This window comes from Macrobrachium rosenbergii, chromosome 34 (genome assembly GCF_040412425.1).
Source record: "Macrobrachium rosenbergii isolate ZJJX-2024 chromosome 34, ASM4041242v1, whole genome shotgun sequence".
Classification (NCBI taxonomy): Eukaryota; Metazoa; Arthropoda; class Malacostraca; order Decapoda; family Palaemonidae; genus Macrobrachium; species Macrobrachium rosenbergii.
The window spans coordinates 4,126,080-4,152,073 of NC_089774.1; the positions used below are offsets into that span (position 1 = coordinate 4,126,080).

At 40.9% G+C, this 25,994-nt stretch overlaps 1 protein-coding gene across 8 annotated transcripts in view; it reads right to left on the reverse strand.

Annotated features, from left to right (window-relative positions):
• Window positions 1–205: 205 nt before the first annotated feature.
• Window positions 206–25,994, reverse strand: part of LOC136856068 (uncharacterized) — a 31,177-nt gene continuing 5,388 nt past the window's right edge. For 2 of the 8 annotated variants that reach the window (XM_067133684.1, XM_067133685.1), the window contains exons 2-4: window positions 24,231–24,314; window positions 19,130–19,216; window positions 206–11,914 (exon numbers count right to left, since the gene is read on the reverse strand). In XM_067133684.1, coding sequence (XP_066989785.1) covers window positions 4,543–11,914; window positions 19,130–19,197 — 7,440 coding nt within the window. In that variant the 5' untranslated portion in view covers window positions 19,198–19,216; window positions 24,231–24,314 and the 3' untranslated portion in view covers window positions 206–4,542. Of the gene's footprint in view, window positions 11,915–15,895; window positions 17,839–19,107; window positions 19,223–24,230; window positions 24,315–25,994 lie in introns of all 8 variants that reach the window. The other 6 variants (XM_067133682.1, XM_067133683.1, XM_067133687.1 and 3 more) reach the window with 5 other exon arrangements.

Here is a 25,994-nt window from a genome sequence, read left to right on the forward strand (position 1 = left end):
ATGTCCAACCAGTAAATATAAATTATATTTATCCAACTTTCAAATTAATTGAACGCATCATTACTCTTCAATTCTTAAATTAGAACATTTCAACAATATCCTGCAATCCCCATATGATAAACAGTACACCCCAACTATATCATATTGAAAAGGACAGTGACCAAGGAACCTGTCATTAAAGTCAAAAGGAAACACCAAACAATCATAATGAAAAAATTTTATTCATCTAGATGTACAAACTGCTGATGACTTCATATATATTCATCATTTAAATGTTCTATTACTTTACATGACAGCCCTGCCCACATACATAGTATGTGCAGTATCACCGCTTACCTGTGAAGCAAACTTTGCACGGGGTACCAAAGTACACATCGCTGGTGCACAGTTTGTCCGAAAAGCAAGCTGAAAAGCACAGAGCTTCCCTTTCCTATGTACAAACTTCGTTCTTTTATACAGAGACTTGAGGCAAGTCAAATGTAATCCTGAGGTATAGCAAAAATGGACAACTTATAATATACACCTATCCAACTCCACCATTCCACGATGGCAAACTGGCATCCATTAGGCATCCAAAAGAAAGAGAAATTCGTAGGAATACATATTTGCCCTTTCGTTCGGTATGAGTCCCTACATTTGATTTTCATCTTTCAAAATAAAAGCCATGACTACGCGAATACCCCATTCTGAGTGATCCCAGGAGAGTGGAACATAGGTTTCTTCATCACCACAGTAACGCCGGCAGACTTTACAAACGCAACTAAGTCTCTTTCTTCCTCTTTAGAGCTACAAGAAATCACAGCGATGCACGTTCAAATAAGTCAAACTACAAAAACCAGTGCATTCTAACACAGACCAATAAATACGGAAACCTCAGTACAATTGTATCAGCTAAACAAACTCTCTCTCATGCCCTGGTCTCTATCGTAAGACCTTGAATAGATGAAGGCGTATTGTAAATGTGGCACACATTAAAAATGAAATATTGTAAATGTGGCACATATTAAAAATGAAATAAAGAGTTAGTTTGATCTTCAAGCAATCAAGGAGGGTAAACAGGTAAGTAAAAGTACCCTTGAAATGGCACCAGATTCCAAAATATTCTTTATGAAAAACCAGTTAAATATTCAAATTTAAAATACAGCAATATTACATTTATCCAGTTAAGACCTGCTAAACTGACTGTACAAATTTTGTATTAATAATAATAAACAAAATACAGTAATACTAGCAATGTATTTCTAACAGCAATATCCTAGTTTTAATGCAAGTTGTTTTTTCATTCATCATTATAATTAGTCATATATTGTTAATTTACCTAATTTTAAAGTTTTTCCTTAAAACTACAGTAAAGGTATTTTCTTGCATACTGAATGACACCGAGCAATTTGGGAAGATTTAAAATAGATTAACTACCTATCCACTTGAGATAAATATAAGATTCATTGACCTGCCCACATAAATTTGTTGCCACATCACAATCAGAACATTATGAAGTGAGCATAAAAAAGCAAATTAAACACTAATTAGGAAAATGATCACGTATAACGAGAGCAAACTAGGTACACTTCCAAATTCCACAACCCCCGCAACACCAAACACAAACACACACACTACTTTAAAAATGACTAAAAGGAAGACCACACTCTATTCAGTCATTTTCTTATTTAAGATTTCAGTGGCCATAAACAATCTGAGGGTTAACAATTCACAATGTTTGTCCAAAATGGTAAAATGATTCAAATCCATACCAGAATCACAATTTGTGAATCTGGTATGGATTTAAATAATGCTACCATTTTTCATAAACTTGGTGATAAGTTAACCCTCAGAATTTTCAAGACCACTTAAATTCTTACAACAAGTAAAAGACTCTGAATGCTAACGAGTCTACCTTTCCGCTAACTTTCAATGGTGTGTGTGTGTGTAAGTGGGGGGGGAGGGGCTGGAAAGAATACCTTTAGGTATCCATTTGTAATTACTGTTTTGTCAATAATCATAATAATAATAATAATAATAATAATAATAATAATAATAATAATAATAATAATATACAGGATCTTCTCTACTTTTCTTATAATTCGCTTTTCAGGCTCAGCGATGTTAGACAGCAACTGAGCCAAGGAAAATAGAAATGACCCTGTATAAGATAAATTCACATAATATAGCCATCCTTTTCAATAAGACCTGTTTAAGAGAGGGTCTACCTCCTTCAAATAATAATAATAATAATAATAATAATACTGTAAAAGCATACAAAAGAACCATCACATTCTGTCAAAATGCAAGAAACAAAAAGACCCTCTCGTATAGGTTTTCTGAAATATAACAATAAAGAACTACTGTAATTAGCTTTCGAAGATTACTGGCCCCTTTTACATTTCTTCGGCCAACAGGGGCTGTTGCCCTCAAAAGCAGTGTATCCTGTACTTTCAAAATGATAAACTTCAAAACAACCCTACACGAGAGGTACTTTTGGTCTCCCACATAATAATAATAAAAAGAGAGATGTTACGCCAAAGTCTTAGTTTTATGTGAGCCCTTTGTTAGTGGTAGCAATAGTCATGAAAAGAAATTATTCAAAACCATTAAAACTGACTTGGATATGGAAATGAATGTTAAAGAACTATAATAACTTGAGTATCACACAGTCTAAAAAAATGACAAGTTTGTTCTGATGCCAACCACAAGATGGAGGACCCAGAAATTAAAGAGGATATAAATGAGGCCTTGGACAAAATGGCTCTACAGGAAAAGTGCGCAAAATAGAGAACGGAGAGAACGCATCTTACTCCAACAAGGTCTTGCCTGCTGTCAAATTATATGACTGGTCCAGTATTAACTTGGTTGATGGGTGGTATCTACTACTCAGGGCAACATACACACGAGAGACGCATTTATCTGGATTAACGAGACTAACAGTATTCCAACTCTATACAGACTTCATTACTTGTGACCCTCTAGCCTGGTCCGAAAGAACAGAATTCAGTACGTCGATAAACCATCTTATAAATTACTGCTTAGAATCAAAGACGATAGTGATATAATATTTCTATTAGCGTAGATGTGGTCAAGCTCAAGTTGAAAGTCGATATTTACTGTATACCCATACATATCAATTTTAACGAGGCCAGGGACCACTTACAATGATCACGTGAAGGTTCGTACGAAAATTCGGCGGCCTTTGCCTGCCATTAAAACAACATCCAATACAGTTACTCTTAGGAATTAATACCTGGTGCATTACCAAATGTGCCACTTTCTACAGAATGCAATAGTGTCTACTCCCAAGTTTCCAAATCCACTAGAGGAATTTGAAATGTTGAAAACTGCACTTCATACCGATTTGCTATGTATGCATCTTTGCAATTACATCTTACAGATATTCAATTACTACCAGTTAGAACAAACTGTTGAAATGCAAACTTTACTCTGAAAACTGTTGGTGTTTCTCACTGGCTGCCTCTGTTGCCTCCCAGTGTCATCTTTCTGATTGCGTAAAATCACCAAAGTTTACACAAATCAAAACACACACACCAGTTTCTTGTTTTTTTCAGTCCACTCCTTTCCTCATACTGGGGTATCCCTGTCATTTTATCAAACCGTTCGCAACTTCTAAACGCTGGCTACTGTAAAAAATGTTTTAAAAAATTATAATTACACTAACACTCATAAACAACAAACTGTTTGACTACCATGTGTGGAAGATGTGAAATTTGTACATTCTATAACTCATGCTGTTTCACTGGGAAAACTTCTGAAATGAAGTTAGCACAAAAACCAACGTAAACCGAAAAGATCCAAAATAAAAGTACCGTATTACAATATTACATCATGTGTAAGAGAGTTGGCCAACCCACTGAAACACATTCCAAGTTAGTCAAGATAGGCAAAAATCTTTGGTTTACCAAAACAAATTTTTATCCACCTCAAAATTCATGAAAGCTACTCAAAAGAAACCTTAAAGATATGTTACAAATTTTACTTCTACATTTTTACAGATGCCAAACACCATTAATTCAACCACTTAATTGTATCCTCTCCTACACAAAAGGCCACAGTTCTCAGTAACAAATAAGCACAGTGCAAAATCAGAAAAGAACAATTACGGCATCATAGCCATGATACGAAGACGTACGCACAGCAGAACACATACAGAAAAAGTTCCCAACTCTTTTCTCTCTTAGCGATAAACACATCTTGTGATAACAGTTAAATCTATAAAAGTTTTATTAAAGTTTTTTTTACATAATTTCAGGTACAGCAAGACAATTTTCACCCCATCCTTGAACATCAGAAATGTCTGAACAAAGTGAAAAACCAATGTTGTGTTGAGTCCACACAAGCTGTATAACAGCCATACAGTATTCCCCCATAAAAAGAAAGAAGTCTCGTGACAAACACTAATCCTCATGGTAAAATATAAAAACTAGCTTTTCAACAGGAAGTGACATCCACTACCAAAAACGTCATCCACTGAATGAACGAAACTCTACGAGGGGACAAATGATATCCATCATACAAATTGCACTAATTGAAACTCTAATTCTCATTATTTTCATTCTCACTGCTTGAGTCACTGCTGGAGGACGACGAAGAGGAGTCACTTGACGACGAAGATGAGGAGGATGAGGAGGAGGACGAGGACGAAGTGCGTTGCCGCTGGGAGGCACTACCCGGCTGCTGTTGCGGCGGCTGATCCGTGTCAAAATTGCTGTAATATTCATACAGATCAGCATGGGGTTGCTGCTTCTGTTGCTGCTGTTTGTGGGACGCTTTCAGCGAAGTGGTGCATTCTGGACAATACCAGTTACCCTCGGGCGCAGCCATGATGCCAACGCATTCGAAATGGAACCACTGATAACGGCACGACGGATTGTCACAGCCTATCATGTCGGACACTTCATCATAGGGGCACTGGCAAATGCAGTACAATGTTTCGTCTGCCTCCCTGACCTCCTGTTGCGACTTCTTGGGCATCTTCTTTTTCTTGGCAGGAGTCTCACTACTGCTGCTGCCTTCTGGAGGCTTACGTTTTCTGTCCCGTTTGGTCGATGTTTCGGTGCCCTGTGCTGCCTTGTAGATGCTGGAGCGATTCTCCGTCACTCTACGTACGCGTTGCCTGGCAGGATGAACGTTGTCCAGATGGTATTGCAAAGCTTCCAACGAATGCCAAGGAGATGCCCCTTCACAATATGGGCAATCGTAACTCAGCGTTTGACTTTTTGTAGCTTTATGAACCATGAAAAAGTGCAAACTCAACACAGTCCAAGACTCAAAAGCCTTATAACAGAAATTGCAAATGTACGCATCATTTACACGAACGTGATCAAACATTGTATGGGTATCACTCAAATGAACAACTAAATCCACTATTTTATTCAAGCGAGGTCGACCCTCACACACACGACACACAATCTCGCCCCCTACGTTTAGCGCACGCTGTGCCTTGTGAGCATAATACAGGTGGAAGTAATACGCCCCTTCCTCACGGAACACAAGGCCGCACAAACATCGGAAAGTCCCGTTACCTAACATGGCGCGCTGGTGGTGAGCCAGGTGGTGATCGTTTATGTCGTCTGCCGTAGTAAATGTGTAGTTACAAAAAGCACATTCCCCTAGGCCTAAGTTAAGAACCAGTTGTGGGTGAACTAAATACATATGGAGTAGTTTACCGCCAGACTCTTTCCACGACAGATGGCACGGAGTACACCGCAGCCCTACGGTCCTGTCCACTATCTCCACCATTTCTTTCCTTACCACAGGCGAATTGCCGCTGATGTTCATCGCCCCGCCAATCGCTCCCACAGCCCCGCTCGACGCATCCACCAAGTTCTTTCTTCTTTGTTCGGCTAGATTTCTGTGAGCTTCTGCCTCGTGGGTTTCGTCGTCATCTTTGTCGTCGCCGTACTCCTGATCAACGGATAATTTCTGCTTTGCCGGCTGCTTCGCCGGAGATGTTTTGGAACCTGGAGTGACTGTCTTCTCAGCATCCGAATCAGTTGTGTCCAGGTCCGACTCTGTCATCGCTAGCATGAGCAAGCGAGTCTGGAACTCCTTCTCTGCAACCTTATCGTCCTCCTCATCTTGCTTCTGGGCAGGAGCAGTTTCTTTGGCCTCCTTGTCATCTTGCACAGAAGAATCGGAATCGGAATCACTCGTGTAGATTTTCTCCCCTGACGGCTTATCTGTTGACGTCCGGTGTTTACGACTTTTGTACTTGGTGAGATCTTCGCTGGAATCGGACTCGTAGTCTACAGCAGGCTTTGGGTGGTCCGCTACGACGTGCTTGGCCAAAAGATTTCTCGATACAAAAGCTTTGGAGCAGTAATTACAATTGTGAGGCCTCTCGCCTGTATGGATGCGGGCATGCACACGCAGGCGTGATCTGGCGCTGAATCGATCCCCACAGTGTTCACACTTGTGGTTCAACTGTTTCTTGTGGATGTGTAGCACGTGCTGAGTGAGCGAGACCTCTGATGTGAAACCTTTCCCACAGTGTGGGCATGTCTGAGGGTTGTGTTTCCATTCTTTATGCTTTGTAAGGTGGTGATCTCGCACAAACTTCTCCCCGCATACTTCGCATTCAAACTTCTTCTCTAATTTGCAGAGGTTATAATGAAGCTGCCTTGACTTTTCTTGCTTAAATCTCTTTCCACACTTAAAGCACGGGTAAGAATTCACCGGCTGACTAACGCGTGCCTCTAAAACCACCATGGTCCGCTGACTTCCATCTTCTGCAGCAAAGACAAACGGTCGGGCCTCGTTAGGAAGGTGCGACAAGTGGAAAGAGTGAACCAGAAAGGCGTGGAGTCCTCCCTGAAAGGATCCACACGTACAATTCGCAAGAGCTTTAGGATGGGCCTCCTGCATGTGCTGAGCCAGCCGAGGTATCAACACGCTCACACCGCATCCTACGCACTGACCAGTGAACTTGTCGTTCAAGTCCCTCAAAATATTTTCTCCCATGGATTCTTCATTGATATCAGCATTTTCACCCAATCCTTTCGGCAAGGGTTTGGAATCTCCTCGGCCTCTTCCACCCTTCTCTTTGGTCGCTTTCTTCCTCGGAGGCGTCTCGACGACGTCTGGTTTGGTAGCGGTGTTGGGGGGCTTGTCAGCGACAGCCGGAGGCGGCTTTGCTTTTGCCGGCTTGCCTTTCTCGTCGTCCTTAGGGTGCAGTTGCTCTGTTAAAGCCTCAGTCATGCTTCTTATTGTCTGCACAACAACGCTGTTCAGAGTCTCTACAAATCCAAAGGTTGGTGTGCTTCCTGCGTCTGTTGTTTCCACTGCACTATCTGTTTGTTTAGGCAACGCTGCTTTATCTGGTGATGATGACACGGTAGGAGGGGGAGGAGGAGGAACATTAGCAACTTGTGCTGGTGGATCTGGGACTGCACTGGCAAGCACTTCTGGCTTCGGAGGATCTTTGAGTTCCTTTTCAGCTGGAGCACTATTCAAATTGCAGTTCTGACTAGATATCGATCTTGGGCTTGCAGAGCAAGAGCGCCGAGGTGAGTTCGGAGAAGCAGCAGCAGTGTCAATCTGCAGAGGTGGCTCGCTGCTACTGTCATCGTCGTCGCTGCTTTCCGAAGGAATTTTGGGATTGTCTTCTTCATACATAGTGACGGCAGGTGCCAACAACTCTGTCATGTCTTTCTCTTCCTCAACCTCTTCCATTTTCTCTTCTGACACCACAACATCAGGCTTCGGAGGTGAACTTGGTCGACTGACAGTTTTCTCTTGGTTGTTTTCCAGTACCAAAGGACTTTTCGTAAACGACGCTACGTCAGGGGCAGGGGGTGGAGTCTGTTTGTGAGGAGACATAGAAACTGTACACAGCGACCCGCACCATCCCTGACTTGGCCCGTCGTCGTCACTCTCCTCCACCTCCGAGGTTCTCTCGGGGTTTTCTCCCACAGCTTCCTCTGAGCCCTTCTCATGTGGCTTAGCTGGATCAAACAAAGATGCAGAGCACAGCATCCTGTCATTCTGCACCACAATTCTCCCGTCTTCACGGGTCCCGACAAGCATGACGCAGGAGTCCTTAATCTGATCCAATTTACTTTCCTCTCTGTCTTCAGTTTTCTTTTTCTGCTGTGTGTCAAGGAACGTCCAAACACACTCCCAGTTTTTAAGACCGTGGAAAACTGAACGGTGCTGAAGAAGAGCTGATATGGTCGTGTGTACCGAGGGGCAAACTAAACATGCTAATGTGTGAGACTCGATGTGATGTATGAACTGTTCCAAATGATCGACATAAATCTTGTTCCCGTAGCACTTGACACATCGGCCAGGGAGGACACAATACTTGAGGTTAGGTTTAACAGCTTCCAGATGGGACTGCGACTCCAAGAGGTGGTTGTACAAATCAAAAGACTGACTGAATAAAACCTTGCATGACTGGACAGGACAAGGCCAGGGAGGCCCATTGCGGCAGCGTTGCAATCCATACTGACACTGCTGACACACAGCGCTTGGCTGGGCATCTGTGATCCGCAAGGAATGACTGTGAGGCTGACCACACAGCACACAGTTAATCACCACGTTGACCACAGATGCCGGGCTCAGGTGATGGCCGTAGTCTACCAATGAAAACAACTCGCCTGTGTGACTATGCCACTCCATATTGAGGCTCTGTGCTTCCTGAGCAGTTAAGAGGCCTCCCCTAGCTGTTTGGATCCACTGTAGGACTGAGGAGACATCTCCCAAAGTGTTGCAGCCAAAGAGGTGACTCGCGCTGATGTGGCTTTTCAAACGACTTGAAGTTGGGGCTATCGAGTAAGACACTTTGGCACTGGCTGTGGCACGGCCAAGCATGGCAGCGCAAGTGGGAAATGGGCACCTGAAGGTGTGGTGTATCCAAGAATGGACTGCACACGACAAACTGTCTTTTTTCAGGATGGCGGCGCAGAAATGGCACTTGACAAAAATCTGAGGATCCTGGTCGTGTAACATCCCATGAGCCAGAAGAGAAATGGCCCACTGCCCACACAACGCGCACCACCCAGGAGTTATCTCGGTAGAATGCTGCTCCAAGAGATGTTGGACCAATTCACCAGAAGAACCACTGCAATAGCCACAATTGAACCAGCACGACAAGCTCTCCTGAACCACCCGGGTGCAGAAATGGCACATCCCACGGGACTCGTACAACCTAGGCTTCCCACCAGACTGGAAACAATATTTACATATGAAACAAAGAGCTAAGTTTGGATTGTTGTGGATACCAAAACTCAACACACTGGCCAAAGCTGAACGGTCATTACTAGGAAGTGCACTTAGAAGCCTAAGAATCAGCCACCAGGCAAGCATCAGGTTTCCCTGTTCAAGATGAACGTTTGAACGGTGATTTGCCACAATTTTTGGGAGTGCATGAGGGGCGCAGATCATCAAGAAATGGGACCGTGATCGACACTGGTGGCAGGTCCAGGCAATGCCTCGCCCAGTCCACCAAACACTTGCCTGCGGTGAATTGCAGGTTAAAGACAGCACGCTTGTCATGAGACCGTGTATAAGTAGTTCGTGTATTTGTCTTACGGGCGGGATTAAAAGGCAGAGACAGAGCTCGCACGGTTCGGCAACACCTAGCAGAGGTCCAGCTAACACCCCTTTTAAAACATCATGAGTCAAATCTTCCACCATTCTTTTCACAATGAACTCATGGTGTTCCCACAAGTGAGCGTGATAATTCACAGCGCCAATGAACTTCCCACACATGCCCTCATCAAAAATGCACTTGTATACTCTTTTGTGTCCAACTCGTCTATGTTGGCGACTTTCTGCGACAGAGTTAAAAATCAGCTGACACTCGTGACACACAATTTTATCTGCTTTGCCACAACTTTGGGGTTTTGCTTCTTTCGAATCGGGAGGAGTGAAGCCTTCAAAGGGTATGTCGTCTTCGTCGTCGTCCCAGTCTAAGCTGCTCACTTCGAACCCTTCGAAATCATTGACACAGTTCTCATCATCGGATGAACCAAACAAATCTCTAAACTCTTTGTCTGTGAGGTGAGTTCTGTCACCTACATCTTCCCTGATCTCATCATCCTCATCATCATCATTTTTGGGGCCTCCTCCTCGTTTGCTGACGCGCATGGTGTCGCCTGGTGAATCAACATCCATTCCAGATTCCTGTTCACAGGCTGAAGCTTCAGTGCCTTCGGTTTCACCTTTCTTATTAGATGAATCTTGGGATACGTAGCTTGGACGATCTGGGGTTTTGTTGCTGGTATCTTCGTAAACATCTCCTTTGACGTCATCGTCATTGTATTCTGCACTACTAGGAGGGGTTATGATTGATGAGGTCATGTCATCTGCTGCAGACACTACTTGGTTAAAGGTGACAGATCCCTCGGTCTCTTCGTACTCTTCACTCTTACTCGATCTCAGAGAGGACATTTTGCTTTTCCACTCCTTAGGTTTTTCTTCTGTATTTTGACCAGAAACCCTTTCGACATTCCTGCAGATTGCGTCAATCAGCGACTTTCCTGACAAGACCTTGTCGACGTCTGCCTCCCTTTCCTTCCGAACCTTCTCTAATGAATTTGTACTGTTGAATGTGAATGAGTCGCCAGCAGGCTCTGCCTCCATCTCCTTACCATCACTGGATTCGAGTTCCTCCTTGACAGGGCTTCTTCCGTAGCCGAGTTCGTTTTCAGCGTCTTCCTTATCCTGCTGGTCACTTCTCGTCTTTCCACTATCATTCTCGTTTAAATCTTTGGAGGAAAATGCGTTGACGCCCACCTTAATGGGCATCTTTGCCTCCTGTTTCTCAATCACCACCTTCCCTTTTTTGGCGTTGACTACTGACGGCAAAACTTCAACGCATCTGGAGGAACCCTTACTTTTCTCTTTCAGTTTGAAACCCACGCGACTCTCTACTGGAAACGTTGCCTTGGGAAACCTGTCACTGACACTTCTGCTGCCATCGGCAGTTACGGCCTCGGCAGGTTTTTTGGTTTTGTCGCTGGTCTTGTCCGCGGAAAATGTTCTCTTTCTAACGGACCTCTGAATCACAGGCTTTTTAGTGTCCGTCGCCTTCCCATTTTCCTTGCTGGCTGAAACCAAACTTTCCTTGCTCATCTTCTTCTTCCCTTCGCTGTCACTCGCTTCTGAGCTGCTTGGCGTTAGATGGTTAGTCTCGACAAGGTCCGGCTCTGCCTTGTCCTCCGCGGTAGATTCCACTTCGGCATCTTCCCTCTCAACTTCGCCACTTCCCGAGTGCTTGCTTTCAGGAACAGCCAGCGAAACCTGAGTATTTTCTTTGTCGCTATCTACTTCGCCCACCTTCAACTTCTTGCTGGATTCAGGTACTGAGGATTGTTCGCTTTTTCTTTCGCCACCGTCCACAAAATCTAACTTACGATTCACACTCACGCTTTGGTCAGGTTTCTGTTCAGATTTGGCTTCTGTTGCTGTTGCTGTTGCTGTTGCTGTTGTTGTTGTTGTTGTTGTTGTACTACTACAGTTCTTCTCCCCAGCGCTGGAATCCCGATTCCCTTCCAGCTTTTCTCTGCGCTCGCTGGCTTTCAAGGACTTCACGATGATCTCCCAATCGTGCATGATGTCGGGCAGAGGAGGGGGGCGTGACTTTCTCCCCTCGGACGTGTCGTCATCCTCGTCCGAAACGGCCGACGCGGGATGCTGCAGCTTCCTTCCCTGACTTCCTTCTATGTATGGCAACCGTCCCTCCCTGGTGTTACGACTGCCTGGCATACCCTTGCCACTGTGGTGTCGAGACTTCCTCTGCCGCTCTGACCGTGCCGTCTGAAGATCCAAGTGCGAATTGGAGGAGGGCCTCCCAGGTGTCGCGAGGGAGGACAGTCTTGGGGACGTCTCTGGTACCACGGATGAGTGGTGACCGGACTCTGACACGCTGCGTGATCGCACAAGTCGCCGACTGACGGGAGACCTGGAAGAAATTAAAATTCTCATCGTCTGGAAGACATTTCACATTGAAATGCAAATAAAAAGGTAATTTGTTCTTAGCCACAGAAAAAAAAATCATAAAATCTTTACATTTGTAAATTCAATATATGAAAATATGCAAACACTAACCATATTTGTGCAATATGAATCATATCAGAGAAAATGATCAAGTTGCAATAAAGACCTTGAAATAAATTTGCAAGCAAGAGCTACTGTACAACACAGACCAATAGTGTGGATGCCAAAAAAATGCTTTTAAAATCCCTCTATTATAAGTCTACAAAACCATCATTATTATTATTACTATAAACAGAAAAAATAATGAAAAAAGCTTGTGGGTATGAGAGAGAGAGAGAGAGAGAGAGAGAGAGAGAGAGAGAGAGAGAGAGAGAGAGAGAGAGAGAGAGAGAGAGAGAGAGAGAGAGAGAGAGAGAGAGAGAGAGAGAGAGCAATCTAACTCTCTGTACAAATATCCCCACAGCCAAATAGTAGGCCTAGATCACCAAAAACACAAAATCTGGATATATGTGTATATATAAATACATACTAGTTGCAAAGGCCAACTAGGTAGTCTAACAATATCAATCATACAATCTGCAGACTCCTGTTAAGATTTTCAAATCGAAGAGCAAGACAAACGTCATAGATAAGCAGCTGGTATATTGACTTCATATCCAGGCCCTGTAGGTTTATGGAATATAGAATATAGCATTTAGGTGAAAGGCCAAGAGTTGGGATCTTTGAGGCCATTTAGCGTTGGAAGGGTAACTGACAGCAAGAGGGTTTGAAAGGTGCAACAGGAGGAAAACCTCGCAGTTGCACTATGAGACAATTGTTAGGAGTGTGTGGAAAGTAAGATGGAAGAAAGAGAATATGAAGGGAGGTAGAGTAAAAGGAACGAAAGAGGTTGCGGCTAGGGGCAGAAGGGACGCTGCATAGACCCTCAAGTACTGTAGGTTTATGCATAACTACCACTTTATAAGAGACTAAATATTCTACACACTGTTCACCAACTGTTAACTTAGGTCAACTTCAAAGGTACTTGTTAGTTTGGCAAGAACTACAACTGCAATTAAAAAACTATTGAAACTAAACTATCCTCTACAATATCATTTCAGGTCTTGGCAAAAACCTGAAACAAAATTGCAACTCTCATCTACCATTATTCTACATGTACAGAATTCGAGCTCTAAGCACAAGAATCACGACACTTCTTGAAAACAATGAATAAAATTTAGTTCATCATATGTAATTATTAAGGCTTCAAAAAGTGGGCAGCAATTTCACAAATTACACAAGATTCATACGCACTTTTCTTAATTATCTTTCCTTTTGCCCATTTTCTTTTTGCAGATCTGTTGTCACTAAAATGCCCCTTACTACCAGGCTTGGCATGTAAGTCGAGGTTGAGTTTCAAAACTACCTTGCAGGAAACCTTTAATATTATCTCCAGAGTCCCACAAACGGCACTTATTGGGTCAAAGTGAGAATAGAAAAGAATACAGAATTTACGCCAATGGCCAAGATCTGGTACCTATGAGGTCATTCAGTACTGAAAGGAAATTGACAGAATCTTTACACAAATCAGCATGATATAGGACAAAACCATAAGTGCCTTCCCTGAGGTCCGAACAGTATCTAAAATTCAGGCAATCCTGCTTCATCAAAAGAAAGAGAAATGGCCAGGAATTGGTGGAGAATTCAAACTTTCATTATTCACAGGGTCATCAACTTTGCATTTTCACAAAAACCATCAAGATTTTCAATTAAATATGTTACAATACCACCTGCTGTTCAAACAGAAAGACAGAAGAACCCAACACTGGAGACAATGTTCAACTTGCTTATTTGCCCTACAAAATAGTGATCAGTTAGAAACTCTGAACTTAGAACGTCAACAATTTCGTGAAGCAATGGTTTGTTTTCCATATAAACGTGCATAGCTTAATCTGATCCTTGACACTAGAGAGACTGTCATCAATGGTTCTAGATCATACTTCATCAGGTGAAATATGGAAAAGGCTTTCCTTCCACCGTCGATCCTTGCAGTCTCCGTCCACTTTCCTACCTCGACACCACATCTCGGCTAATTCTCAGTTACTAAGGTGATCTTTTCAATGCACTTACGCCATGATCCTCAACATTTCTTATTAAAGCTCTCTTCACAAATTCAGAGCTCTTTCTTTGCGACTGCCTGCGTATTTTCTGCATGACGAAAATCAAGCTTAAATAAATATCAGTATATTTTACTGGCTTACTAATGTGATAATCCTATTTACCAAGTCAAGATATATTTTTCCACTTTATTGCTATTGTTCCCAATCTATTCCTAATGGCCTCTCAACACCAGCTTCACAACCCACTATTTCTTCAGGGCAACAGAAATGCCGTACCTTCTCGAGGCCTTCTCTTTTATCATTACAGAGGTCTATTCGTTAATCTCTTCGCCACTTATACACTTATGCCACCGAACATCCCTTACTTTATTTTTACCAATTCTGAGCATCCCCTTCACACCTCTCTCACAGCAACCACAAAAGCCACTCTCCTGACATGATTGTTTTCTTGCGCATTCTTTCTTTTACCAGGAACTTAATTTTTGCTTACAATGATTTTCAACTCCCTTCTCTGGTTCTGCTGCTAACACCAGAACATCTTCCAACAGTAGCTTCTGAGGGCCTCTCTTTCCGCACTACACTGTAGATTCATTCACTAACACGACAAACAAAATAGGATTCCATTCTGCTTCTTGCTAGATACCAACATTCTTCTTGAACTGTTACTAAAATTGACTTGTTCCATCACCATCCCATTAATCATGCTGTTCCCACAAGTCCAGTTTCAATGTCCCCAAGTATACTCTCTTAATCTTCCGGATGCAACCACCATCTAGACCCAACTGCAAGTCATAACTACCTTCCCGATAGTTTGTGTTTCAGCAGTGACTACAACAGGCTCTACCAAACCTTCCCCGTGTTTTGCTAATCACCTCCACTCATTAAAAATCACAACCAATCAACCTTTTTCAACTTCTTGAAAAACTGTGCTTAATTTCCACTACATAAAAGTTTTGTTTCTGAATCTCTCTGTATTTGGTTACTCTAATTATTTAATGATTTGCTTTGCAGTTAGAGCAAAAGTAGCCAACACAATATATGAGGGGTAGTTATTACCTACAAGTTGGTCCTGAGGGCACACGTGAAAGATCACTCTCCTGTCTAGAAGATAACGGTGTTTGACGACATTCAAACAGAATGTGTGCACAATATGACTAGTAGGTTTGTACGATAATTTGTGCCACATTTTAACAACTCATTTTCAATTGCATTTATAGACTACATTTCAAAACAACCAGATTACATTTCAATAAAGCTAGGAGCTCAAAAGCCACTGCAAAGAATACTTCAACACATAAAGAAAACTCCTCAATGGCCAAGCTGGTTCTGAGTCCAGGTCCATGTATGTTTGCAGTGCTGAATTGCTCTTTTCTTGTCCTTAAATTTTGTCTTTATAATTCTGCTTTACTTTTCTTTCAGCCCTTCAAGACACTTTTACTTTCTCATTTTGCACTACCTACTTATTCGTGAGTTGCGTGTACACCTAATGGAATGAAACTTGACAACCCTAATACAATGTAACCGAGCTGAATCTGAAACACGTGCTACATAAAAACAAAAGCAAATAAAAAGCTAACACATCTCTAATAAATCATTCTCTGAAATAGTTTCTCAAAACCTGCAGTGACTGATTAATACTGCATGCAATTTAACATTACTTGATACTGTATTCGAGCATCAGTGTCAACTAGACACCACAATAGGACATTCAATCAACCAAAGGACGGTAGAAACAAAACAATACACCTTAAAAATAATCAGTTCTACATGAGCCTTTACACGGCTGGCTGAAGCTATTGCTAAACTGTCCAGATTTAACACAAAGCTCAAGAAACAAGCAACAGTACCTAAAGTAGAAACGAAAGCTTTTCCACTGAGAGATGGACCTCTGCTTTCTCATCACAGGCCACTGTGGGGAGAATGTAAATGTGCTGTTGAAGAACGGCTTCTGTTACTGCATTCTTTTTCAGAAGAGAATATAGAATTTAGGTCAAAGGCCCAGAACATTGAAAGGGAAATTGACAATAAGAAGGTTTGGAAGGAGTAACAGGGGGGAAACCTGGCACTTGCACTATGAAATAATTGTTTGAGAGGGTGGAAAGTCAGCTGGAAGAAAGAGAACATGGATAGAGGTACAGTAAAAGGAATGAAAGGGGTCGCAGCTAGGGGCCGAAGGGACGCTGCAAAGATCCTTAAGTAATGCCTACACTGACGGCACTACCCCCCTATGGGGTGAAGCAGTTTTACACCACCATCAAATCATATTTCTCGACAACCGAGCTGTTCATGCTAGGGGTTGAAAACTGGAGCAATAAAAAAGCTGAATACCTAAATACGAAAAAGACTAAATGAAGGGAACGAAAGGAACAAGACAGAGTAAAGCCAAAGAGGCACTGAATAAAAATTCTTTACCTGTAGCTTCCAGTGCCCCCTACGCAGCCTTCCCTTCCTGAAGACAAATGTTAATGGAGGTAATTGGCTTTCATGTCCATTATGGTTCAGTGTTTCAACAGGTACCCACCCCCACAAAGTGGTCAGTGATGAACTGACAATTTTACGAGTCTAAAAAACTCGTGTTTAACATCACTAATTTGGGGGGGAATGGAATGGAATATAGAATTTAGGCCAAGGGCCAAGTGCCGGGACCTACGAGGTCATTCAGCGCTGAAACGGAAAACTGACAGTAAAAAGGTCTGAAAGGTGTAACAGGAGGAAACATGACAGCTGCACTATGAAACAACATGGATGAAAGAGAACATGAATGGAGGGACAGTAAAAGGAATGAAAGGGGTTGCAGCTAGGGGCCGAAGGGACGCTGCAAAGAACCTCAAGTAATGCCTACAGTGCACGGCATGAGGTACACTGACAGCACTATCCTCTACGGGTACTAATTTTGGGGGAAGCATTGACTGGTGCATGTTTGCTCAAGCAACATTGCCTCCAACATGGAAGACATGGAGGTCCTAGGCTAATCCAGGCATTTATGTGGAATCTATACGCAAACCAGACCTGATCGATGCAACATATATATATCATCTCTGTAAATATATGAAACCTTTTGAGCAATGAGAAATAAAACATTAAAATCCTTACCATTCACAAAGATATGGACAATACTGTCAGCAATCAACCCATGATAAATGAACATATCTAGAAAGGACACAGTAACATGTACACTGTCCAGTCAAAAGCATGACAGTATAAACACAATGGAAAGACTACCAAAAAAATACTTTGACTGAAACTAAGGCAAACAAGATAATGAAAATGACTTGGTGGTTGTCCAAAAAGACAACATACAGGAAAAAACGAAAAGAAAAATTGCAAGGCAACAATACTAGTCAGCTTTGCCAGCTTCATGTTAAGACTGGTGGTAGACCTGAATGACACATAAAATTTAGGCCAGAGGCTGAGTGCTGGGACCTATGAAGTCATTCAGTGTGAAAGGGAAATTGAGAGCAAAAAGGTTTTGGTTTAAGAAGTAATGGGTTGGATTACAGTCAGGGACCAAAGATGGTGGTGATAGGGAAGCTGGGAGATCAGCTGAGTTACTGACACAGTGACCTAACAAGACCCTTTCCTCTGGTAGGTCACCAAGCTGACCGAGTAAACAGAAAATCGCAAGTCGACAGCGTCACCTAGATGCATCCAATTCAAAGTAAATATGGCAGAGGACTGAAGACCTGCAATGACTGAGGGGGTAGTGGCATAACAAGCCGCCACTCTCAGACTCTGTAACTCTCAGTTGGCAACAACTTCTTGAGGTAACTCTGACTAGCCTAGTCTTCACCTGTAGCAGACAAAATAAAATCAGCATTAGGGTTTGTGCTTGTGTAGGAGCAAAACACAATATTAATATCACACATTCAGACAATAAATAAGAGGAACACGTGTAGTTACTGAAATCACTTCAAAACAATCAATAACGTAGTCAGCAGAAGTTAAATATTTCAAGCTAAATTTCTGAAAAAAGCAAATAAATGAAGGGACAGGGTTAAAAACTAGAGTGAGCTATAACAAGCAGGTAAGAAACTGCTACAGTGCACTATATATTATTTTATGGCATCTACTGAAGTTAGTGTCTTGTAAGTAATTTCATCTACAAGAAATAATATATCAGAGAGTACACTTATACACAATGATAGTCAATAAAAAAAAACTGAAACATACAAACAACAAATGAAATAAAAACTGCAAGCAAATAAAATGATTTCTCAGGCAATCATTACTAAAAACAATATAAAGTACTCTGGTTCACTAAAGAGGTTCTGTTACAAAGAGAAATACAAATTACACAGAAATAAAATTACAAAACTCAAGCCTCTGACGACATTGACATGCATCCAAGTCTTGAACGAGAGGTGAAGATTAGAGTACAGTAGTTTTAAGTTAAAGCTACTGAAAATCCAGGCAGAAAAAGACCAAAGGGTATGGGAGAATGCAGTAAAGAACTTCTTACATCAGATACAGTCTACCAGGAAAGGAACACTGTAGGTGATGTCTCCCCCATGGGAAGGGGGAACTGACACTGCAAAGAACCTTCACTACTTTATACAGTGAGCCAGACATGACACACAGTAGTGGTGGTGTAACAGAGGACCCTTGGCAACGCCTCAAATCACCAATAACTGTCTTATTAGCTGACACTGCTCTTAAATATGGTTACCGAATAGCTTCAGCCAACAGCTAATGGCTCATGTAAAAAATAGGTTTCTTTTAGTATAGGAACTTGTACTGAAAGACAAATTTTGCTTCCTACTTACTCCAAATTACAAAAATTGAAGGCATGCATCAATTTCAAGTCAAGCCAGAGACCCTCACAAAGCATACAAATATTCCATCCACATCTTCCAACACGGTCCCCTGAAATGCAGTCCACGAAACGTAAACACCAAACCTATCGTTACGTACAGTACAGATACACGTAAACATTACTCGACACACTGCGTAATTACAGCGACGGCTCAAACCACACTCCTACGCTTAGTAGACTTCACCTGATGCTACTGCCCCCAAACACTACAGAACCAAATGCGAAAACAAATTGAAAAAGCCAGACCTTTGGGAGAATTAATATTTACCGCTGGATGCTGTTAGTTTGATCCTGGTCAACTGCCGACAGCTGGCGACTGACATAGCTATGGTCCATTGTCACTCGAGTTCAGAGCCTGAAACTGAGAGAGCTATTCTTAACAAAAACAGAATATTGACAAAGTTAACGAAGACAGAACACTGTAACACATCGTCCACTGGTCCCAAAACCCAATTCCAAATATTTTAATAGCCCCAAATGACATTGTGACTTTCATACTTCCGATTATTTCTACATAAACTTTACCCTGATAGCTGTGAATTTCAAAAGGAAAAGCCCATACATTGCACGGTGGTCACACGTCAGTTGAGAGCCTGAAAAATGGTTACAAATGAATCAAGATATAAAAAGCAATAACAACAAAGAAGAAATGTGTGCATTCCAAATTCATTCTGAATTCTCAGTACAGGTGAAAACATAGTTAAAAGAGGTCAGACTGCTCAGACTATATGTAGCGTACAGCAGGACACATGGGGATCTGAGGGACGCTATAAAGAAGGTTAATTACTCACTACTTTTGCACAAGGCCCTAGTAGATAATAGATAATGCCCCAACATGTGGTTAACTACAGGCAGTCCCTGGGGTTATAACGGGTCCGGCTTACGACGTTCCGAGGTTACGACGCTTTTCACATATATTCATCAGAAATTATTTCCCGGTTTGCAACGCATGTTCCGGGGTTACGACACTTACGATGCCGATCCGACAGAAGAAATATGGCTCCAAAATGGAAGAATAATCAAAATTTGCAGGTTTTTTGGATGAAAAACTCAATAAATATGTAGTTACATCATTTTCTATAAACCCAAAGCAGTAAAAGTAAGGTTTTCTTAAGATTTTTTAAGACTTTTCGGCTTACGACGCGGCATAGGAACAGAACCCGTCGTAAACCAGGGACTGCCTGTATAGCATATTATAAGTGCCTTATTATATTTGTTGAAACAATTACTCTACCACATATGTCAAATCTTAAAAGCTTAATATTCACATTCATAGCCTATACAGCATTCCACAGGCTAGTTGAAGTTACCAAGAACCCACCCAATTATCCTCAGGGCCCCCACTAGCCTATACATTATTTCTTGTTCCTACTGAATAACAAAATAGGTGACCACACAAGTACTTGGCAGAAAATTGGTGACCATTTTCCCTACCATTTTCAACATGGCCACCACTAAATTTCTTGTTCTTTACTATCAGCAATATACTGCATTATACTGTGCATACAAAGGTCCTTGTCCCCTTGTTTTCACTCAAGAGAGACCTGATAAACTGGGAAAAATGACTGACCTCTTTCTGCGATCCTGAAATTCGAGATACCCATCAAATTGCAATTAGTTTCTGCTCTGTTCAGGTTGTAAATGACTTTAACAACACCATTATTCCTTTTAAACTCTTGCTACACTTTCAATACACTTCACATATCAAAACAACTTGCCACAATCACCATCAAGGTCTACAGACAGCACATCATATATTTAAACATAGAGTTAAAAATAACTCAAGATAGAGTTGGAATCTACACAAGAGAAACTAAACTTGACCTGAAAATAAAAAGGTCACAAAAATCATATATAAAAGACAAGATAAAACAATCAATCAAATAAAAAAAGAGGAAAAACATTAAAGGCAGAGACTACAGGAAGAAAATCCAAAAAAACGCAATCCAAAAAGAACACAGAAATAAACTCCCAAAGCCATACGACGCACCACCACGAATGTAAGCTGCAGCAGGTGCTAGTAACGGGTTAATTACATGTCTCCTTACATGTAAAGTTTGATATATGGATTCTTTTTATTTTGAGGAGACACCTTGATATGTTGGTTTGTTTGATGATGATGGACTTTGAATATGAATGATTTTTTATTGTTACTGTATTGCATTTGATTGTTTTTAATTAGCATGACTGTTAAATTTATTGTGAAATTCCCTTTTATCTTTTTGATGCGAATTGTTACTGCTTTCACGTACATACAGTAACGTTTTCACTGCCTCTTCTTCTCTCCTCAACAGTATAAACGCTCCCTCCCTCCACCTCAAGTCAGCTCTGCGTCACCGCAGTGACATGTGACTTTGTCCATCTTTTATGTTAAATTTTATTGTGAAATGCTTTATTCTTTTATTTATTTGTTGAATATGGTTATCAGTAGGCTGTATGTCATAAAGGAAAAAACATGTTAATATAGTTTTTCTTGTATGATACAGTAGGCCGTTGAGTACAAGTATAAACAGGACAATCGCTCAGGTTGAAGTAAGAGTATTGGTTCGACAAACGACGCAGTCTTTGAAAATTTCAGCAAAAAATCGGAATGTTTGGCATATGATAAGTTCGATAAACAAGGTACCTCTGTAACTTCGGAAGATCTGCTGTAACCAGGAACTGATTTTTTTACGAACACATTTGAAAAGCATTGTAAGATCAGAACGACATAAGCCGAGTCCGACAAAACCCAGGAACTGCCTGTATCACTTATTAAAATGAAAAAATAAATCAATAAATTAATAAATAGACAAAAATGTACAAAAATGCAAGGAGAATACCATTAGGGTAGTAATGCATTGAATCTTCGCTTGAACTTTCAAAGTTCCAATCACACGACGTCCTCAGGGAGACTGGAACTGAGACAATTGACGGAGAGGTACATTACGCTAAACTACCCCTACTTATTTTTATGATCCCGATTTTACTCGTTCTTTGACGCATTCCCATTCACTATCCTTCCTCCTCATTAGCAGGCAATTCCAGTAGTGTGTACTTTCATAAACAGATGGCAGTGTACCTTGCTTACTTTCATGACAGCTTCAGGTGTCTAATAACGAGACGCAGTACATCACTTTGCCATCTTAGCTCCCACAATGAAAAAACCAGCAGGCATAATTATGAAGACCTAATGCATTCGGGAGACGAAAACAGCAGCATAGAAAACTCAGCAATGACATTGAAAGACAAAAAAAGCCGTGACATTATTGTCTACCACTCAGAGATAGGCTTGAAACTGACAAATCGTAAAGTCAAATCTCTCTCTCTCTCTCTCTCCTAGAACATCTAAGAAAATAATGAAAAACTCTCTCTCTCTATTTTGACACATTTGTCTAAAAAAAAAAAAAAAAAACATTTGAGTTGAGGGCTGGATAATCACTGAAGATATATTGGATTTCTAGTATTAATCTGCATTTCCTGCAGCCTGTGATTAGGTTGTGCGAGTTATTCATCAAATACCCACGTGTCAGATGAGTGTGATGAAGTAAAAACAGGTTACCATAACTTCAAATTAATTGTTTGAAGAATGAACACCACAATCCAACAGGTAATTACATGCTTTAATTTGATATTGTCAGATTCAATGTTCTACAATGCCTAACAATATGCTAACATGAAAGGTTTTACTGACAATAACCAATCACTGACATGCACAAGTAAAACTGATCTAATCGTAAGAGCAGCTTTGGCTCCTTATTCAGCGTCATTTCCTTTAATACCTGTATGAGCAGGGACTATACATATTTCAACGTTTATACAGGCATCATGGAACTTGTGCCGTGAAAAAGTGATCTGTAGGACAGAGGGATTTTTAGAATAATTGTATTGAAGAACTTCTAAAGCACTTATAAAGTGTGCACATTTTGGCTGACACATTTAACCTGCTGTAAAGTGGTGAGTCCGTACCAAAAAACAAATTTTGCTTCTCAAAATTCCACATCTGGCTACCTTTGGGAATACAGCTTTCATTTTTAGCAACGAAATACTCTACACAAGGTGGTGTTTAATTTTATACTTATAAAAAAAGGAATTACTTTGGTGATAAATCTTTACAAAACATGGCTAGCAAGTATACAGTTTGAAGTGGTAAGTAAGCCTGGCATTCTACAAAAATTTTCTCACAAAAACTACATAAGGCATACAAACAATTTGCTCAACATTCCTTGACGAACGGACAGCCACAAATATACCCCCAAAAACCCTTTACAAAAAAAAAAGGCACCGCCTAAAACCCTTAGGAATGCATTGGAGGCAAAAACTACAGAACAATTGTACTGTAACTCTTATTATTATTCTATAGACGACTAACCTAACTAGACACATTACTAGATTTGTATAAAGTTGACATAAGGAATGTTCTTCAATGACACCTGAGAATCAGAATTTTATATGGCTGAAATAAGGAATGATCTTCAATGACACCTGAGAATCAGAATTTTATATGGCTGAAATAAGGAATGATCTTCAATGACACCTGAGAATCAGAATTTTATATGGCTGAAATAAGGAATGATCTTCAATGACACCTGAGAATCAGAGCAGGGCAAAGTTGCAGAAGCTTGGAAAGGACAAATGTGATCCTAAGTAGTCCTAAAGTAACAATTTTTTTTGGCGATTCTTAGCAATCCACCAATCTAAGATACCTACATAATGGAGTCTTGTACACAACGCTGATGTACATATACACTGACATGCAAAGCAATAATTCATCAAAAAAAGGTATCTTCTCGTACCACGTAAGAACAGATGAAAAGTAGACGCCACCCTACTTACAAACATTCAACCAGTTATCGGCGGGCTCAGTTATCGGCGATCCGGTTTTACGGCACTTGTCTAGCAACGAAAATCAGCGATTTTCGGCACCGATTTCCTCTCATCAGCACCGATGATTAGGTATTGCTGCCAATACATACCTAACAGAGGTGCTGATAAGCACCGAAAATCGCCGATTTTCGCTTATTGTTGCGCTGTCGGAATGGATCCCCCACAGATAACTGGGGACTGCCTGTATTGTTTTACAATAAAAAAAACTTACAGTACTATATTGATTTTATATCATACTGTACTTAAGTTCAACATACAAACGGCCGTCCAGAACATAACTTGTTTGTAAGTAAAGTGGTGCCTGTACAGTATCTATAGTGTGGAAAGGTCTGAAGCCATGGGCCGAAGGACCATTCAAAGGAATCTTCAGTTAAGTGAGATCTGAATTATACTTAATCAGTAACCAACCAACATGGGGATTCACTGTAAACTTAAGTGTCTGACCAATAAAGGCTTCACCATAGATTTAGAAAAGTGTCAAAAAAACCAAGGTATCTACTCACCTACATAAACAGAACACTGGCTTGGATTTCGTGTCAGAACACGACCTAGATGACCTACGATGAAGTTCTTTCCACTGACAGATCCTGAAAAGGAGGAATTTTCAATGTTACCAATAAATAATGTACAGTAATACAAATTAACCCCTAAGGAAGGGGTAATGGTAGTTGAAAGTGACTATTTACAACCCTGTGTGGGGCCTCATTTACAAAACACTCGTAAGTTTTACCAAGTTATACTGTACATGTTTTTTCTAATAATTTATTATATTTTGTAGAATTATAATTACAACTCACCCAATATCATAACAGATAAGAGCTAAAATCAGTAACAAATTCTGGGTACATTTGCTGTAAAAGTTTTACGTAAATTTACTAAGACCGGGAAACGCAGTAACTTTTTTTGGAATTATACATATTTTTTCTAATATTTCTTTGCAAACTTACAACTATAACTGACACCATATCATAAAAGATAAGGACTAAAACCAACAGTAATCCCTGGGTATATTTATGAGCAAATAAACAAAAGGACGTCGTGGCAGAGAGAGAGGCGCAAGACATTCCCCCTCCAAGTCAAGAACAATACTGAAGTTCCCTAGACGCCCACGACCGACCTGAGCTGAAACCATTAGTTGCCACAATTCATTTATGGGCCACTGAAGTATTGGAAGCTCTTTCCCGCTCGATACAGACAAATCGTATGGCGGGTAATATTAATCCTCGTCAGAGGGAATCCGTCCACCATCCAAAACCTGTTTTAGATCCTCTATTCAGGGGATCTGTCCATTAAGGGTTAACACTGAACTGTATGGTTATGTCGAATGGCCAAATTTTACAATAAAAAAGCATGACACTTCATGAACACAATCTGGCTAACATGGCATGCAAATGAAATGTGTTATGAAGCATAAGGGTGAAATTAAAAATTTACTTCACGGGGGCCTACAAAAATTCACAAGACCAAATTTTTATAATTAGTACTCCTTTTTTGACTAGATTAATTTAACCTTGAGGTTATTTTAATAACTTTCCTCACATCTGCTTAAGTGGGGGGGTGGGGAGAAGAGTTTATGTTCAACTGCTAAAGTTCGGCAACAGACTGTTAAAAATGGTTCTAAGATACATTAGGTTAAGTTTGAGTAGATTATGATACATCCCTTCCTGCAAGGTTAGAGTCGAGAAGGGCATAATACCCTATATTAGCCTGGGTTAGAATGTACCCCTAAACAAAAGGTTATTCTCCTTGCATTCCAATACATTTATATCTATTCATTTTTTTTTTTTAATAAGTGAGATTTCTTTCTGTATTTCCCTTTACTTCTCCTACTTCCTAACGAGCACCACATTCTTTGGAAGCTTGAATTTCAAGTCAATGGCCCCCTTGGTGGGCTCGTTCCATATGAATAGGGTTCATCTTCTGCATAATAATAAATGTACAGTAACTGGTAAATGGGGGTGGAGGTTGCAAAACCCTAAGGCCAATAGAGCACCCAAGGTTAGGTTAGATTGTCAATAGAGCACCTAAGGTTAGGTTAGATTGTCAACAGAGCACCTAAGGTTAGGTTAGATTGTCAACAGAGCACCTAAGCTTAGGTTAGATTGTCAATAGAGCACCCAAGGTTAGGTTAGATTGTCAATAGAGCACCTAAGATTAGGTTAGATTGTCAATAGAGCACCTAAGGTTAGGTTAGATTGTCAATAGAGCACCCAAGGTTAGGTTAGATTGCCAATAGAGCACCTAAGATTAGGTTAGATTGTCAATAG